The 20,126-nt window shown below is 40.6% G+C and overlaps 1 protein-coding gene across 1 annotated transcript; it reads right to left on the bottom strand.

The window, feature by feature from the left end:
* Positions 1-1,105: 1,105 nt before the first annotated feature.
* LOC139448160 (uncharacterized) lies at positions 1,106-12,107 on the bottom strand. The gene is made up of 7 exons (XM_071229679.1): positions 12,034-12,107; positions 8,218-8,566; positions 7,697-7,794; positions 6,506-6,631; positions 5,900-5,933; positions 4,419-4,481; positions 1,106-2,165 (listed from the first exon to the last, which is right to left on the bottom strand). Exons 2-7 carry the CDS (start codon positions 8,543-8,545, stop codon positions 1,465-1,467), a joined length of 1,350 nt encoding a protein of 449 aa, XP_071085780.1. The 5' UTR covers positions 8,546-8,566; positions 12,034-12,107; the 3' UTR covers positions 1,106-1,464.
* Between the last annotated feature and the right edge of the window lie 8,019 nt (positions 12,108-20,126).

The following is a 20,126-nucleotide window of genomic DNA, read 5'->3' as shown; positions in this document are numbered from 1 at the left end:
ATATATATATACGAAACAATACTTTAGTCTTCTCTTTAATTGGCCAAAATTCATCTATGTGCATACGGTATATATATATATATATATATATATATATATATATATATATATATATATATATATATATACGAAACAATACTTTAGTCTTCTCTTTAATTGGCCAAAATTCATCTATGTGCATATGGTATATATATAGATATACGAAACAATACTTTAGTCTCCTCCTTAAATGGCCAACATTCATCTATGTGCATATGGTATATATATAGATATACGAAACAATACTTTAGTCTTCTCTTTAAATGGCCAACATTCATCTATGTGCATATGGTATATATATATACGAAACAATACTTTAGTCTCCTCTTTAAATGGCCAACATTCATCTATGTGCATACGGTATATATATATATATATATATATATACGAAACAATACTTTAGTCTTCTCTTTAAATGGCCAACATTCATCTATGTACATACGGTAATTACAACAAAGCAAAGTATGATGTGAACGATTACGGTCCTCGCGCTTCTATTGCAGTTTAGGCATTGGTCCTTACCCTTTTCGCTAACACCTGGTGTCATTGATTTTCGGTGATCTATAACTACTCATAAAACTTTCTCCGCTATTTTGCTTTTCACGACCAATGGAATCTGTTTCGTCGGCGAGTACAAGTGTCTGAAGCTCATTTCTGGTGTCCCCCGCCGTGATATTGCTGGAATATTGCTAAAGGCGGCGTAAAACCATACTCACTCACTGTTTCGTCGGACAATCGAAACAGGTTAATCTCTTGCGTTGACGTGTTACTTTTGCTAAATATGTAGACATGCACTACGTACATATTTAGTCTATGCAATAATTATTTAACATTTCATCATGTTGTGTCCTTTCTCAGAATGTACCCATGAAACCAGTTGAATTCTGTAAATACCTTTGACCGAACCCGGTGCGAAGAGTTGCTGGACAAATTGGTTTCCAGAATTAGAATGGGATGTGTTATAATACATCCTTCCCCGTCTCAATGCATGGTCGACCCGTGAAGATTCCGGGATAGAATAGGTCTCCAGCAACCCATGCTTGTCGTAAAAGGCGACTAACGGGATCGGGTGGTCAGGCTCGCTGACTTGGTTGATGCATGTCATCGATCCCAATTGCGTGGGTCGATGCCCATGGCACTAATCACTGGATTGTCTGGCCCAGACTCGATTATTTACAGACCGCCGTCATATAGCTGGAATATTGCTGAGTGCGGCGTTTAACAATAAATCAACCAACCAACCAATGCGTAGTCTGACACATACAAGCGGTGTTAATTATCGAATACGCAGTTGTTGCAGTAACATATAAATTATAACTCATATACAATTGTTCACTTGCTTATCATTGACATGTTATGGTAATACATGGATTACTCACTTCCCTGCAATTATAGTGATTATCATCATGTAAGCGACGATTCAAGTTACGACAAAGCCTGTAAGATAAGGTCCTGTTTTTCCTTGGTCAAGGAAACGTGACTCCCCGATGTCACAGCCATGTCCACGAATTGCCCCACCGCGAACATAGGACACAGTGACTCTGTAGAACTCACATCAAATGTACCCAACACTTCACCTTTATTGAAGTCAAGAATTCCAAGTTTACTGTTTTCCACATCCAACACAATGCCATACTGCAGTGTAGCTCTCGTCCCAGGTGCACTGGCCATGGCACCTTCAAGGCATCCTACACGTTTCCCCTCGCTCCATATCACAGTGCAGTATTTCAATGTATGTCTGGAACAGAGTTCCACACTGATTCCCCAGGAGTGTGGCTGGTGACACGGCCCACTCTCTGTGCATACTTCTTTTTCATCACACATTCCTATCTCGAGAAGCGGAGGAGCAAAGACCTGCATCTCTCGCAGATGTACCTCTGGCGCAGCTTCCCAGTACATCGGAGCTCTTTGTGAAGGGATGAATGGTTGGAGGGGGTAGACGACGTTCAGACGAGGGGGCAAGGTGGGAGATGTGATCGAGATGTCAAGGTCTGACAGGTCAACCAAAGTATGACTTTTTTCCATAATACGATATAATCGTAGTGGTGCGGCCTTATGGATGCCTAGCGTTTGATTGTTATTGATGGGATGAGATGCTTGCATCTTGTCAAATACCAACAAGGGGCCTGTAACGAGACAGAAAAGAAGTTGGGCGAATGATATACAGTAAACTACGGTTATAACAAACTAAAAGTTACCACTTATTTTATTTCGCTATAACCGTACTTCGTTATAAGCATATATTCAGCAAATATACAGCAAATGCAGGGGGATTGTACAGTAAACAGGGTACCAAAACTTGAAAGGTAGATCATTACAACGATGACCCGTTATTCCTGACTGTAACAGTTAAAGCGTCGGGATAAACTCATTTACGCAACATTAACATTATATGAATATGTAGAGACGTTCCCGATAGTAATCACACAGAAGACGAGTTTGTACTAAACGGGTCCGGACTGTGTGACAACCGGTTCGCTGTGTGACAACCGCCTCCGTGGTCTAGTGGTAGAGCGTCCGCCCGGAGAGCGGAAGGTCTGGGGTTCGATCCTCGGCCGCGTCATACCAAAAGACGTTAAAAGATGGTACTTGTTGTTACCCTGTCTGGCGCTCGGCATTAAGGGGCTAAAACAAGGACTGGTCGGCTCGGAGTCAGTATGCTGTGTCTGAGTGGGGTATTCATGTTCAACTGCGGCATGGTATCTCAGTGAGCTAGCACTATAAATCGGCATCAGTCCGGACTAGTACAAGCAGCCACACAAACACACACACGTACATGCACGTCGCTATATAAGTGCAGTAATCTAGGACGCGACGTTAAACCCCATTTCACCTCACCGCAGTGTAACACTGTGCTGTCAGTTGGCAATTCGATTACACTAAACATGTTAAAGTGGACATCGCAATCATGGCAATGGTTACGGATATAAAACATCTACGCACAAAAAAATCTATAAATACACAACAGAATACACACTAACAGAGGAATATGCTCGCATAATCTGGCACTGTTTGCACGTTCCATTCTAGTCTTTCTAACACCAGTATCTGTGTCGGTTAAGTTAAATTTTATGACGTATATTTATTTAACAGTAACTGACCGCCCACTTTCACACATAGGCACTGTCTCAGTTACCCGCACGGGATGAATTACAACATTTAGAAATACCGTATTCGACGTAATAAGCGCCCCGCTCTAAAAAGCGCCCACGGCGTTATTTGTCAATATATTATTAACTGAAAAATCCCAGTTAGCACCCTTTCCGATTGTTCAATGAACACAAGACTTATTTATTCGTGTGTAATACGCACTCGTTTGTTATATGCACCCTTAATTATGGGCAATTAAATTCTCGAAAATATATCTATCGTGTATAATACCCACAGATTCTTCTTTTATATCATTTCAGGTTGACCACAAAATTTACAATCTTTCAACCTCGTTCTTAATCTCACCAAAATTATATTCTAATAAGAGCTCCCTATTTCTAATTTCGAGAGCGCCCTGTGCGCTTATTACGTCGAATACGGTAGATATGAAATGGTGAGGTGAAACTGGGTTTTACGTCGCGTCCAAGATTATTGCACTTATATAGCGACGTGCATGTATGTGTATGTGTTTGTGTGGCTGCTTGTACTAGTCCGGACTGATGCCGATTTATAGTGCTAGCTCACTGAGATACCATGCCGCAGTTGAACATGAATACCCCACTCAGACACAGCATACTGACTCCGAGCCGACCAGTCCTTGTTTTAGCCCCTTAATGCCGAGCGCCAGACAGGGTAACAACAAGTACCATCTTTTAACGTCTTTTGGTATGACGCGGCCGGGGATCGAACCCCGGACCTTCCGCTCTCCGGGCGGACGCTCAACCACTAGACCACGGAGGCGGTCAGATATGAAATGGGCTCCAGACCCTTCAGCACAATCTTTGTTTAAATATTTATTCTCATAAAATAATGTCAATGTTGCGCAACAATCCAGCTGTATTACAGCGAGTAGGTGGTAAGCGAGTGGTAAGTACAATACTCTGCACCAGACAAACCAACATTGTCATGCACCTTGTATTTTTGCGTCATAGTGAACAATCTGAACCCAATTCCAGTCAGGTATGACGACAAAAAGTGGGGACCTGTGGAACTATTTTGACCCAAGATTCACACGAGGCTCACTTTGACCCGTGGAGATAACGGAGTGAGTGAGTGAGTTTGGTTAAACGCCGCTTTTAACATTATTCCAGTTATATCAGGGCGTGTCAGCTTAATGTGGGAGGAAAGCCTGACGTGCCCAAGGGACGCAACTCTGCACAGCGAATCGCGGCGCGTTAGACGACTGGGCCACCGGTGCCCCCGAGATAAAGAGAGGTTTTCATACGTACACATGAGAATCCTGTCTTTGTTTCCTTCTGAATCGTGCAGCCAGCACACGGGATCTGTTATAGCTGAAATGTTATAAGGTTAAGTTGCAATAATAAACTGCTACATGTATAGCGGATAAACCTGACTTCGGCTTTTTCCATTTGACATATTCATTTCAAGTCTTCAAATCTTCTTTGAAACCTGTGCTGTCGAGACAAACCACGGTGACTGTATCATTCATGACAGTATTCGGAAGCATTATATCCTTTATATTCCCCTTGGGCTTCAAGATGAACGTTACAAACGAGTCAATTTTGTCCTTTTTCATTTTGTTCAGCGAGCTTGGTTTGACACTGACAACGAATCATAGATTTCAAATAATCCATTCACACACAATACTATCAATAAGAAAAATACAACACGTTTTTGGATTTGTCAGTTCCATACCCGCGCTTTTGGGCTTCACCAAAGTGGCAAACGTCAGGCTCACTCCTACATAAAACTGACCTATCGTTAAATAGTGAGTGAGTGAGTTGGGTTTAACGCCGCTTTTAACAGTATTCCAGTTATATCGCGGCGTGTCAGCTTAATGTGGGAGGAAAGCTCGAAGAGATGGAGGTCTCAGACGTTTACCACTTCGGTGAAACCCACGAGCACGGGTATGGTGCTGACAAACCTAGAAACATAACCGGGGCGGACCGGGAATCGAACCCACAATCATAGGTTTCTGGCGTGACCAAGGGACGCAACTCTGCACAGCGAATCGCGGCGCCTTAGACGACTGGGCCACCCGTGCCCCCTGGTTGAAGGAGCACAACGTCTGGCCCCGCTGCCGGCGATACGCCCAATTTTGTGTAGACATCATTTGAGGTTCCGAAAACAAGACTGGGACAGCACATTGTTAACAGGGCCAACTTGCACAAAGCGATCTTAGCACTAAGATGATCGTAACTCCCATACTTTAACAAAGCCTCACGATAGTTTTAGCGCTAAGATCGCTTTGTGCAAATGGGCCCTGAAGACAGCTCTTGTGGTCTTGCGATGGTCTGCCGGTGTCAAGGAGAACGTTTCAGCGACGGAACTCTGCACAGCAAATCGCGGTGCCACCCGTGTCCCTTTCCGTTAAATAGGTGAAATACTGTTCAAATCGACTTATTTCTCTCCGTCGGCATGTGATATTCAGCTGTTAAATACTAATGACGATTACTTATCATTCACACTAACAACACAAATACGAAGGGTTCATCTAATATTTATTCTAACTACTCTATTTACACCATGCCATCTGATCATCAGAGTTCATGACTATGTAGGGAATTAATACAGATAAGTGTACCACGCTTTGAATTTAAAACTACGTTAACATTGAAGCGTTCGGTTTGCTTACACCAAAACCAAACGTAAAGGCGTTTTTCATTTCAATATATAACTGATGTCATGGCTTTAGATGTTGTCAAGATTCACGATAATGTTCAACGAATATTAGACCAGTTGTTCATACCTTTCCCCATTTCTTTCAACTTCAATTTATAGTCCTGCAAACAGAAAGAATTAACACGCATGAAGATGACAATGAAGTCTTCAGTATATTCCGATGTACAAAATGAAGGCACGATCAATACATTTGCACACGGTCATCACACTAGACACACCACCAGGAACATTCGTCACCACTCGCCCCTTTCCGTAACCTGCAAGACGACTCGTCCCCCTATCGATGAAAGTTATGTGCGAAAATACGACAAACCAATCCGAATGCGCGTATGATATCAAGTTCATCGTCAGAATCCCTCAGAAATAATTTTTGATTTTACATATGTCTTGCATCTAAAAATATACACAAGACAGTTAAATGTGTTCATTCATACTGTATATTTCTGCATGTCCTGATGTGCTTTAAATTGCATCTGAAATATATATAATATATGGAGAAATATATAGACTTACATATGATGTATTGGATATATTTGTTTCAGGGTCTGTATGACAGACTACCAGACAAGCAGCGATCGACAGCAAGAGCATCGATACAACACGTCATGATGTTATCTACATAGACTTGAACCTGGAGGAACCGTGAATGTGTTTAAATGTCCATGAGATTTACCTGAATGAGATAGACGAAGAGGACTTCTTTTGATAATATTTGTGATCTTAATGTGTTTTCCTGGTCCTGAAGCTGTATCATTCGCCTTTCATACTCTTCTATTTTGCTTTGTTTCCGCTTGTTTTCCTGTTTAAAAATGAAAGGACTTTTTTTAAAAACAACAACCGCTCTGTGAAGTATTAACATGTCCACATACAGTAAAGTACGGTTATAGCGAACTCAAAGGGACTACTAATTTTAGTTCGTTATAACCGTAGTTCGTTATTAGCATATATACAGCATAACTACAGCAAATAGTCGGGAAAAGTTCGTTATATCCGTCAGTTCGTTATAAGCGTGTTCGTTATAACCGTAGTTTACTACTATCAATCACTGTGCCTTATTCATATCTCGTGGTTTACTATGTTTACTTGGACTGGGTTGATGTTTCTGCCGTTTCCCCGATATGCATCATAAGCTCAATAGCTTTGTCTAAGCTAAGTCAACAACAAAAGTAATTAATGTATGGGCCGAGACATGAAAACTGCCCCCAACTGTGTTGCAAAACGAGTATATTTCTTAAACGTTTTTCTTTACTTGTCAGCAGTAGAATCTCGGCACTTGTACTCAGCAGACGTGATTCAAAATTAACATATCGAAATCAGTAAATGCACTATTGTGTATCTGAGGGCGGTCGGGTAGCCTAGTGGTTAAAGGTATCGCTCGTCACGCCGAAGACACGGGTTCGATTCCCGACATGGGTACAATTTTTTTAAGCCCATTTCTGGTGTCCCCCGCCGTGATATTGCTGGAATATTGCTAAAAGCGGCGTAAAACCATACTCACTCACTCACTCACTCACTCAGTATTGTGTATCTGGATGTTCTATTTCATCGCTTACATAATTGTCCTGTTTGTTACAGACCGCCGTCGCATGAACGGAGTACTGCAGTGCGACGTCAGACAAAAAATCCTTGACCTTTATGCATGGTGTGAGTGGCGGGTGCTGCCGGTAGAGCAGGACATGATTCCTCTTTTTGCGAACACTGGTTTTCAGTGGTCCATTCATATAATTTTCAGAGCAGTTTGCCCTTTACGCCAAATGGAATCTGTTCCGGTGCATAATGGTTGTTCTCTGGCATTGACTATTACTATTTACAGGCAGCCGACTTACACAGGGCATAACAAACAACAAACAAACCTCACTCGTACCTCTTGTAAACGTCCGATTTCTTCTTCAAGTCCTCTGGTTTGTCTCTCCAGATATTCTGACGTCTTTAATTTGCTTTCATACAGGAGACCTACAGCACCTTAAGAACATGTTGAGTTTGGGTTATAAGGCTAATTAGAGGTATCTTATCTAAAAGTTTCTTTCCTTCCCCAAACTCAAACCCCAAAACCCACCGACAATGTCAAGAAAACTTCAGAAGTAATCGTTACAACATATGTGCATGGAACAACCGTCATTAATCTTACCTTCTTTTCCTATTTAATTTATATTTTCATTTTTGCATTTACTGCTGTTTTGAACATTCAAGAAATGTGCATTCTACCATGAATTTGGAATTTACTCGATTCTGATTGGTCAATCGGAGGCTATTAAATCACTATAAACCCACTCTGATTGAAACAGCTGGTTTGACGGCCGCATCATCGCGGAAGTTAAAATTGATAGAGTAGTACTATTTTGTTAAGAAGTGAACATGTGAAGTAAAAAGTACTAATTTTAATACCTCTTTCAATGGACGTTTTGTCCAAGCGTTGTTTGATGAAGGGTTGTTCTTTATCTAGCGCGACACAGAAGGACTTATATCCATCAGGTCCCTTCTTCTTTAGCATGTCTAGTAGGGTTTCACACTTGTCCCTCCGTACCGCCTTAGATGTGACAGTGTCACGGTCTGCTTCAGAAAAGACACCATCCTGATACAAGTAGTCCAGGGCCTTCTCGGGTTCCAGCTTGTCCTTGAGGAATACCCAGTTTTTACGTAGTATCAACTGGTAGTCCGTTTTTCCTTTCTGATTCTCAACTTCCACGTTTTCCATCAGAACACTGTTTCCCATTTGACGAGGATATCGTTAGAACTGGGTAAGCAAAACCAAAAGAACACTAAGTCAATTATTCAAACGAATATACTGAAAACAGAATGCACCCCCTAAATGAATATATACTTGTCATACTAAATCACACAAGAACTCCACATACGGTATGTGGGGCGGTCGGGTAGCCTAGTGGTTAAAGCGTTCGCTCGTCACGCCGAAGACACGGGTTCGATTCCCGACATGGGTACACTTTTTTAAGCCCATTTCTGGTGTCCCCCGCCGTGATATTGCTGGAATATTGCTAAAAGCGGCGTAAAACCATACCCACTCATATACGGTGTGTTTGTTCGATATCTCAGCCATATGGCGACGGACTGTAAACAATGGAGTCTGGACTAGACAAACCAGTCATTGATATCATGAGCATCGATCCACGCCGTCGTGTTGTTGTGACTGGACATCGAAACTGACTACCCGATCCATTTGGCCGCCTCTCACAAAGCGTAGCGCTAAGATGATCGTAACTCCCATACTTTAACATAGACTTACGACAGACTTAGCACTAAGATCGCTTTGTGGAACAGGGCCCAGTATAGGTTGCTGAATTGCGACCTCTTCTAACCCGGAATCCGCATAGAGTGCTCTTCATGTGGAGGTTCGGCATCTGACATGCTATTAAATACTCCTTTACGACTGAGCCTATTTCTATTTTAAACAAGAATGTGTACTTGACTGAGACTATGTTACTAACAAATCGACCATGTGTTATATTCGCTATGGGTTGACACACCTATGGCCGGTCAACCTGTCCATTCACACCATGAACGTCCATTGTAAGGCCAACAATTTGTGAACAAACATATTTGTGATCAGATTGCAAACCGTCGACGAACCAGGGAGACAAAGCTACTGAGATATATGATATGTGTTCAGTTTTTAATCACATGCACAAGTGAGGTATCTCTGCAAAGCGAGTTGCGACAACCGTCTCCGTAAGAGTGACGTCTTTGTTGCACTGTGTACATGAAGGTCACCCGGGCTCAGGCTCGGTGGCTCGGTATATTTGTCTGCACGCACGGATGCCTCAGCACGACGTCGTGTGCTGAGCTACCTACATCTGTTTCCCATGGTTACGTAATGACAGAGTCTGTATCGTTTGAAGTGCATTAAAGGAAACATCAATGCATATATTGTTAGCCCACCATGGGAATATTTAAATAGGTTAATGTATTTATAAAATTTCAGATCTCTTTCTTTCCTCTCTAAAGATAAGTCTTAAGAAACGCTGTGTGACCTCGCATCTTCCTGTTTCACATCTATATTTAGCATGTTGATTTGGGGATTTTTAAACGATTTGGGATTTTCTACAAACAGAAAGAGCCGACAATATCGACTAGAGAGTATAGTTCATGTATTGGTTTGAAACGTTTGGCCAAACGAGAAACAGACTCCTCTAAAGCAGACAGAGACCTATGTTCTTGAATTTGAAATTTTGCAAACAAGAGAATTGATGCCTTAAGTTTAGTTTAAGTTTCCCGAAATGTGCCTCAAAATTTCAAATTTCAGGTACCACCAACAATTTATTTTTCCTATAGGAACACAATTCATCCAGGTTGTTCAATTAGCTTCAGAAAATTCCGTACAAAGAAAGACGTATTTCTGGGTCCAGCAAATGTACTCCCAAATCCCTGTCTCAAAGATCAACCATGATCTTTAATGCAATCAAGGAAGATATTTGAGACAAGTAGAATTAATACCATGTTGATTCTCAAAATTTCAAAGAAAACGCTTACCTTTCCGCGAAAGCCTGATATCATCACCATTTGACAGTGATTCATAAACACACGCTCATGATACAGTCGGAATCATACAAGCGACATTGTTTTTGACAGATTCCTTAGAAATATGTAAAAGGTTTTGTCTCTTTTATTAACATGACAAGTCATAACTTAATTTCTACCGATCAACAGCGTGAACATTTCGGGTGATGTACTTATAGTAAACATATATTTTACATAGGTTACAAAATGCTTTGCAAAGTAGTTTGAAACCTTTAATTTACCTTCATATGCGACGTGCCATATGTATACCAGGCCGTCATATAGCTGGAATATTGCTGAGTGCGGCGTTAAACAACAAACAAACAAACCAGTGTGTCTCATGAGGCAGTTATATCGGACCCTTGATTGTGCACTACGTTGAAGAGACCTTGTCATTGGGGATAACCTCAAACTAATATAGATAGTAACATTCATCCATATCTGCAGATGCATTAATAACCTGTGATATGTTGAACGCCGCACTCAGCAATATTCCAGCTGTACGACGTCGGTCTGTAAATAATGAGTCTGGACCAGACAATCCAGTGATTGACATCATGAACATCAATCCACGCAACTGGGCTACGATGACATGCATCAACCAAGTCAGCGAGCTGACCACCGCCAGCGAGCTGATCAGTCGCCTATTACGACAAGCATAGTCGCCTTTTACGGTAAGCATGGGATACTGAAGACCTATTCTACCCCGGATCTTCACGGGCGGGTCACCCGTGTTAGGTGAAATGGACATGCATGAAAGAGTGCTGTCGACGATAAAGGGATGTGGATAACAAGTATTTGCAGGTCAAAATATTGCTACAATATTATATTTCTCAGTGGATGTGTCTTCCTGGTTCGTCGACGGTTTGCAATCTGACCACAAATATGTTCATTCACAAATTGTTGGCCTTACAATGGACAGTCATGATGTGAACTGACACCGACTATAGGTGTATCAACCCATAGCGAATGTAACACGTGGTAAATTTGTTAGTAACATCGTCTTAGTTAAGTACACATTTTGGTTCATGTTTTAGTTCCATCTGGAATTATTTCAGAGTGAGGCACCTTATCGGCAGCACACAGCGATCTCATTCACTCGGCCACCGAGGCTCCCACAAAAAATGAGCATGTGTACTTCACTAAGAACGTGTTATCCCAAATGTTACATTTGTTTCATTTGACCACTTTCTAAAAGGCATGGTGAATTCATATCGAATATCGAATATGTATAGTTTCAGCACGTTGTATACACGATGCGTACTGCATGAACAACGACAGATGACGTTCCGGCTAGGTGCCACACTGTAACCTATCACGACAAGCATCGAGCTAAATGGATCAATCCTGCCTCGGTGTGAAACGAACGACATTTGTTGATGGGACAAAATGATTACGGGGTGCTTCATCTTCAGTTCTGATACATCTGAATATTCTGGGTATACCTTCAAGAATGATATCGGCCTGTTTTCATCATGTATAATGTTTTATATCTGACGTAATTAAAATAAGACATGGGATATTGTCAATTCTGATAGTCTGCAGTCTTTACACACAAAATAAACGCAAACAGCCTTGTCGTGAGTATCAACATGTCACCTCATCGAGAATAAATGTTAGGTAGTTTTGTTAGCATTTTAAACATACAATGTCAAGCTGGGAAACAACGTCAAGAAGGACTATACTTACTGGAGTAGAAACACTCGAACCATCGCATTCATTGCAGCTCATGTTCTGAACCATCTCCAAGCCGCTGACATTGGAGATGTTATGACGCATTCCCACTCAAGCGTGTAGCCTAGATACAGAGCTGGGAATACACACATGCGCGAAGAGAAAGATAAAGTGACGTGCCCATGGCTATATTTAAATAGACAGTATCTACCGATGTTGTGATCAGGTGATCCAGTCGTCTCTGCTCTGTGGGTAAAGAGTTATCTTCATTGGGTGAGTTGTGACTCGGTCAAATGACTCAATGGGAACGCGGAAGTTGTTGTGATCTCGTTCACTTGTTGTTTTCTTAAGAACTAAATACAATAATGATTCAGCAGTTCTTTAAATACTGGCAGTATATATTTCCACTTTTTACAGACAGACAGTGTATTCAGTAATTTAGGCATCAAGGCCCATAGTACAATGCAGATTGGATATTAACATTTGTCATTTATTTATAAAGACATATTTTAAGAATACAGAAACATCATATCGGGATTTTCAGAGTTTAATTACCTTTCAACATGGGGAGAAATTTATACTTTAAATAGGAATACGTTTCACATACAAGTAAGATATGGTATTCATCCTCTACTTCTCCGGATGAACAGTTTGTACAATTAGCGCTGACAATATCACCGTCTTTGGACCTACATCATACATTTACATTAAATTGTGCAATGAAATTCTAAGTTTACAAAAAGTTCTTATTGAACTTTTATCATTTAAACATAGTGTGTCGTCGTTTCGTGATGAACTGCTCTCTGAATGTGAAATAATAATCAAACTTCTGTACATGTTTTGAGAGTTTGTCTCAGTTTCCAGTACTCCCATACTTTATCGAGTTATCATACTTTGACGTTGCTTATTCTGTCTCATCGTGCCCGACAGTATATATATTGTTGTCTTTAATATTACGGGACTTACTATTAGATATCCTGGGGTTGGGGCCCTGAGATTTTATTTTTAAAAAGTTGAACCATGTAAAGCTTGAAAAAAAATTAATGCTTCAGACTGTTTTAAAGAGAGATTGTCTGCCACACATCTTCTCTGAGATTCTTTGTCACTGGAGCCAGCTATGAAAGTCCTGTGTAATCGTGCAATAAAAACTTTGATGCTCCTTTAAAACAAAATATATGTTCGCATTTGGCAAGAATTTGGTGGGCAGTAATAACTTTGTTTCTTTTCGGTCATGGGGGTGAAGACACTGGTCATTTTAGCATTTGATAAAGGCTTCCTTTGAAGTGGTCCTGTCGGTTTTCTAGTTGATCCGAGACCTGTAAAGATACGGGTTAGAATTGGTCTTCAGGAACCCATGCTTGTCGTGAGAGGCGACTAAAGGGGTCGGGTGGTCAGGCTCGCTGACTTGGTTGGTGCATGTCATCGTATCCAAATTGCGTAGATTGGTGCTCATGATATCAATCTCTGATTCGTCTGGTCCAGACACGATTATTCACAGACCGCCATTATACAGCTGGAATATTGCAGGCAAACAAGCAACTGGTATGTTTATGGTCAATCTCATAAAAATCAAATCTTAGTTCTCGCTCTCGTTAAACAAAGATCAGAGGATATCCCATTACGGGTCACGTCAGAACGACCTTTCATCCGACCAATCAAAGCGTCGCTAACCAGATCATGAAAGTGACATCCGGAATGTGTTTTCCAATCATGCAACCTCGAAAACGTTAACACGGGGTATTCCGAACGACAGTTACGGCCCGTACGACTGATTCCGTCAAAATTATCGTCTATCTCACACTTCCGTAGGGTAAACGTTTGAATTTAACGGAGGGGGCGTTGCACAGTATGTGGGAATCACTGCCATACAATATCAACCATATATTAGACATTCCGGAATGTTCGTTTGTTCAGTTTTCAACATATTTTAGTGCCGTAAAGCTCGAGAAAGCTGCTTTCTAATTGGCTGCTGTCGACTTGTTATTTGTCATGTCAGTGGTCGGTCAAAGTTCGCGAAAGGTCGTACTGACGTGACCCGTAATGGGATGTCCTCAGATCTTTGTTTTGCGGCAGCGAGTACTTAGATCTGATTTTAATGAGATTGGTCTATGGTGGAATTGGGAGTACGAGGGTTGATTGATTGATAAGCTCTGAGCCTCACACAGAAGGAACTGCATCATAATGAATTTTGTTTTTGGCATTACATGAAGTCTTAGAGCTATAAAAAAACAACTGGTGCCACATGAGCTAACTGTTTCGCTGTGACAAGTCACTAAAATAAACAAGGGTCTGTGATCTTGGGAAAACTGAAAAACTTGAGGAACGTCCAATGATCAAGTACTTGCAGAGAAAGGGCTTAACACATAAAGCCATCGATGAAGATATGAGTGCAACATAAGTTGCCGATTTTATGCCATCGTCAAGATGTGGACAGCAGAGTTTAGGCGTGGCAGGGGGAGCCTAGTAGACCCCATCGTGGAAGGCCGGTCACGGCAGCAACACCAGATGTGTGCAAAGAATCTACGATATGGCGATGGCCGACCGGTGAATGACTGAGCGTCATATTGCAAGTTCATTTGGAATTTCTGGGAAGAGAGTATTTCATCATCACGGAAACTTTGGCAGTGAAGAAAGTATCAGCTTGTTTGGTTCCAAAACTTCTGGCATCTGATCAAAAACACAGCAGGTACAACAAAGGCTGCCAAGCCTCGTTTGATACTCGGGATTCAGGGGTCTATTTAGAGGCTATTCCGGACTCAGCAGTGTGGTACGTGGAATGCAAACACAATCGTATTGGATACGCAGGTTCGACATTCTTAAAATATAATGACAATTCCTTTATATATTTTATGTATAACTCGCACCCTTTTATGACCTAGGAACGTGTTCTATACTTTCCATCTGTTTCCGTAATACGCCAAGACATTCGTGACCAACTCGTGACATCCAGGGACGTTCCCCTCTCAAAGGTTTCGATATTGGCATGTGAACACAAGAACTACTTCCAACAAGGACGATAACTCTTGTTCTACCTGCTTCTTACAGTAAAATATCAGCCTTCAGCAGCTCTCGGTTATTCCCGTTGTCAAAGTATTGAACCTCTCTCAATAAATATAGATTCTATCCTTTTGAAAAAAAGTATATTTGGTAAGCAATTGCTCATTCTTTTTCAGCTGTCATGACATTTGCCCAATCAGCCTTTAGGAGCTTTCGGTTATTCCCCTGTCAAAGTATTGAACCTCTCTCAATAAATATAGATTCTATCATTTTGAAAAAAATATATATTTGGTAAGCAATTGCAGTAAATCATTCATTTTCAGCTGTCATGACATTTGCCCTTTCAAGGACGTAAACAAATAGTACATACATTTTATTTGTTTCTATTACAATAACATTATGAAGGAATGTGATATCCACCATGTCTAAAGATGTATTGCAGTATATTTAAATACATACAAATAGCATAGTACAAATGCATACAAACAGCATACTATTCAAATAATCCAAAGTAGCCTTTGCTTGTCGTTATGGGTGGGGTGGTCAGATTCGGTGAAATGGTTGATTGCGTTCTATCGTACCCGGACAGCGTGGATCGTTGCTTACAACATCACTTACTAGCTTGTCTTGTCAAGTCACGATAATGTACTCAAGTGAAGACATGTAGATGGTTCCAAAAATAGGTAAGGATAAGATATATGAATGAACAACTTTTTTATTACAATTAGGAGCGACGTTTCGGTGTAGGCTCTAACACCGTTATCAAGCCAGTCTTCCTGGAGACGTGGCACCTGCTTGATAACGGTGTTAGAACCTACACCAAAACGTCGCTCCTAATTGTAATAATGAAGTTGTTCAGCCATATATCTTATCCTTACTTAGTACTCCAACTTCTAAATGCCTCTCAAAGAGGTTCCAAAACAGATGCCGAATAAAACAGCTTTGTTATAGTTAGTGTTTTACTGAATAAACCGTGTGGGAATAACATCGTCACTAACAGGCTTAACAAGCCAGAATATATGTATGTCACCCATTTAGGTTGTTTGAACCCCTAATATTTATTACATTGCATATACCATCAACAGTTTCTGTAAGTATTTACTGTTGATATTTATACGACTGCTTCCTTTGATTATACTGCATTTTAGAGTGAGAGTTTTATTTTACAAATTGCGAAATATTTGTTTGAATGTCTCTGCATGTATGATTTGTGGCATACCAACCGTCATATAGTTGAGAAAGTTTATTGAAGAATGCATGTTACTCCAACAGTTCTTGTTGAAATAATAAAGGTAATAAAGCATCTGCTAATACTCAGAGGATGTGTGTGTGTGTGTGTGTGTGTGTGTGTGTGTGTGTGTGTGTGTGTGTGTGTGTGTGTGTGTGTGTGTGTGAGAGTGTGTGTGTTTGTGTGTGCGAGCGTGCCTGCGTTTGTTTCCTTGAGTGAAAAGCACAGGGTTTGAAGTTGAGGTTATTGTTGTGATGTAAGGCCTCACAGGAATACTCGGTGTGAGTGTCGACAGGTGTCAGTACAAATACTGCATCCAGGCTGAAACAACAAGGGAACTGATAAGCACGAGAAGTAAAGCTAAGTAGCTGGTAGTATGACGTTGATAACAATATGCATTACTATGATGATCTATAACATATGTTAAATCTGTTTTCATTCTAATATTTTATGTATATTATAAGTTCAGTTTTGTTAAAATTCTGGAACTGGTTAATCGAGGTTATGAACTGCTTTTTCGACCGTCTCAGCGTTCGTGTTTCCTGTACACAGAGGTCCAAGTGTTGTTATACTTTGAGAAAGGAGATCTTTATAGAGAGATTGATGGCATTCACGTAGTAATGTTAATATTTATGATGCTAAGCTTTGTGATGTATAGTATAAAGTATTATTTTACTAAGTGCTGTCGGAAATGCTAGAAAACTGCTTTTTGCCTGTTAAAAAAGGATATAATTTTTCACAGACTGTTGTTATTGAAATATCGAGTAACTACCGATCGCCCTACCTGTGGTTTGAAGTATTTCAGTCACAATGAGTCCTATCGACAAGTTTACAGGAGACAAATTCGAACGAAAACAGCAAGTTCACATTTATTCTAAGTCCAATGATGACAGTCTGAAATTGTCTATAGACATATGCACACGTGACTCCGTTATAATGATAATTATGTCGTCTTCATAAACCATCTAATCCACATACAAAAATCATTTTGAGAAAATTTTAGATGTGCATCTTCTAAAATGACAAAATGACGCTGCGTTTTTTTGTTAACATTGCTCCCATGATGCAAGTTACATTACATTTCCATAGCCATAACCATGGTACACGATATGGAGTCGGTACTCGGAAATGTATACAACTTCTTTACACTTTATAGAGATAGAGGGAAACCATTTATTAATTTAGAACTGCCCAAGTTATGGGGTTTTCAATTCATGCCATCAAGTCTACGGTATGATAAGAAAACAAAACAGGTATAGGGGTGGTCTCAAAAACATAACTGGGAAGTAAAATGATATTAGACAGCATTGATACAGGCTGATTATGCGTATAGTGTACAAGCTTTATGAGCAGAAGGTAAGCCTGACTTGTAGTAGAATTTGGGAGGAATTATAGTTTCCCGGACTGCATTAACCATTGCCCTCCAAGAGATAGGATTGCGATACACTGCGCGTGGCGATGACCGAGCACTTTTCAGGTGAAAATATTCCATCCTGTCAATGAGGTCACATTATCTCCGAACCATTCATAACTATCACGGTCAGGGCGTCCGGATAATTTACCTTGATGAATCATTCCACTGACTACATTAATAAGGATGAAGTCCGGTCCAACTGCACCAGCATACTGTCTCACGTAACATACATAATAGCTATTGCTATGTCCGTTCATCGTGAAATTGAGGTCCGATAGGGGTCCCCATTGCTAGTGTACTGGGATGTTTCAATCTATATTTTTTGCATGATTTATTTTAATTCTTTTCATACTTTGAGTAGTATAGTTCAAAAGACATCTGCAGCACGCGGTCATCAACTAAGGCCTCTACTAATAAATGAAGAAAAAATAACGTGAGGAAGTTTATTTTGAAACCAACTAATCCATCTTTTTAAATACATATTCAAAAAGACATCTCCTCGACTTTACCATCGGGATTCACAATTTGCACGTGCATGGCAATGCACGGATCACATTTTGGATGTTTGCGTCTTTGCTGAGAGCATGATACTCACACACGTGTTTTTTTAATGTGAACAGCACGTTTATCTACCACGTGCTCATGACAACACTTTTGTTTAACAGTAAACAACGCTTACGCAATGCCACGGCTTGCTGAAAATCAACGTCCTTGCGCCGCGGGTATGCTGCAAACAGGGATGTGGCAAAACTAAGTTGCAAGACATTTTTATGATCATTGAAGCACAATATCATCTGTTTGGAGACGTTCTCTACTGCAGGGCAACAGTCAACTATATTAGGTTGGTCCATCTAAGGAACCGATACCAAACTGCAAAATCAACAGCTCAGACAATTTCTGGGTTGAGACCAATAAGGGGCAGAACCATAGGCAACCGGTTGAAGGAGCGCAACGTCCGGCCCCGCTGCCAGCGATACGCCAAATTTTGTGGGACAACTGGGACAGCACATTGTTTACAGGGTCCACTTGCACAAAGCGATCTTAGCACTAAGATGATCGTAATTCCCATTATTTAACAAAGCCTTACGATAGTTTTAGCGCTAAGATCGTTTTGTGCAAGTGGAACCTGAAGAGTCCAGATTTCATCTGGACAGCTCTCATGGTCGTGCAAGGGTCTGCAGGTGTCAAGAAGAACGTTTCAGCGACGCTTGCGTTACTCAAAGTTGTCAGTTTAAGGACTCGTAATGGTATGGGGTGGCATCAACTCATGGCAGAACACAAGTCTTCATTGTTAAGGTACATTTGAATGGGGTACGCTGCTGGGACGACATCGTTCGAGATCATGTTCTGTTCTGTGTGCACATGCAGGGACGTAACGTCACGTTGCAGCAGGATAGTGCCCGCCCACACGTTGTACGAGTACTGGTATTAGTGCGGACTAAAATGCCGCTTTTATAACGCTATAAATAACTGATATAACATGTCGCAGTTGCTTCATACCTTACTGTTTGCTCAGGGTTGACCCTATGACCCTCACTCTATGAAGGTTCATGTCCAATGAAAGCATACAAAATGTCAATTCAATTCTTAATTGTGACGTAAGGCCGGATTGACGTCACACTAAAAAAGAAGTCATAGCTGATAACCGTGATCAATGCATTTTTCCAAAGGGGACCTCAAAAGAATGAAAAAATAATGGGTTATAAAGAAATTATTTTTAATTCAGTGTGAAAGACTGAGTTTTCCGAGGTTGAGAAAATTGATATTGTTATTGCCGTGAACATAACACACGATATGGGACTCGTCGGAATTATTGTCATACAAGAGTTACCTCACCCTTCATCGAAAGTGTCTGGCCCGTACACAAACTGTTGACTTCCTTTTTAAGATAGTTCCACATTGACAAGGCAAAATAATGACAGATGGTCATTTATGGTGTTACTATCGCTTCTTGGCGTTTGTTGTTCTCTTGAAAATGTTTCACTTTAAACCGTAAATTTCTCATTTAACTGGTGTATTCCTTCGTTTCCAACAGCGGTTTCGTAGCTTTCAAGAATATTTTTTTTTATTAAAGTTGATTTTGTGTATAATTATATCCATATATATGGACAAGAATTGTAGTGACCTCAAATATTTTTTATTACTTTTGTTTATATATTTTTAAGATTTCGCAAAATCGGAACAACTTTTTAAGTCTCAATTACAAGGGGTGGTGAAATGTCCCCCATTGTTAAGTAGAGAGAATATACGTTTCAAGGTTTTAACATTTGTAATAAAAAAAAAATCGGTAGAAAAGTATAATATAAATAGCATATTCCACGTGTCCAGTGAAATATCATGTTTCTCTCATCGAGTGACGTCACGATTCATTTTATATTCTCTATTTACAAACTACCCAGATTATGCACTTGACGGCGTGCCATAGTATATGACCTCTCGATCTGGAACGCAGCGACAACAGGTGGGTGG

The sequence above is a fragment of the Haliotis cracherodii genome, unplaced genomic scaffold, assembly GCF_022045235.1.
Source record: "Haliotis cracherodii isolate W230 unplaced genomic scaffold, xgHalCrac1.p SCAF_7, whole genome shotgun sequence".
In the NCBI taxonomy this organism is placed as follows: domain Eukaryota; kingdom Metazoa; phylum Mollusca; class Gastropoda; order Lepetellida; family Haliotidae; genus Haliotis; species Haliotis cracherodii.
This window is presented reverse-complemented; position numbering and strand designations above follow the sequence as displayed.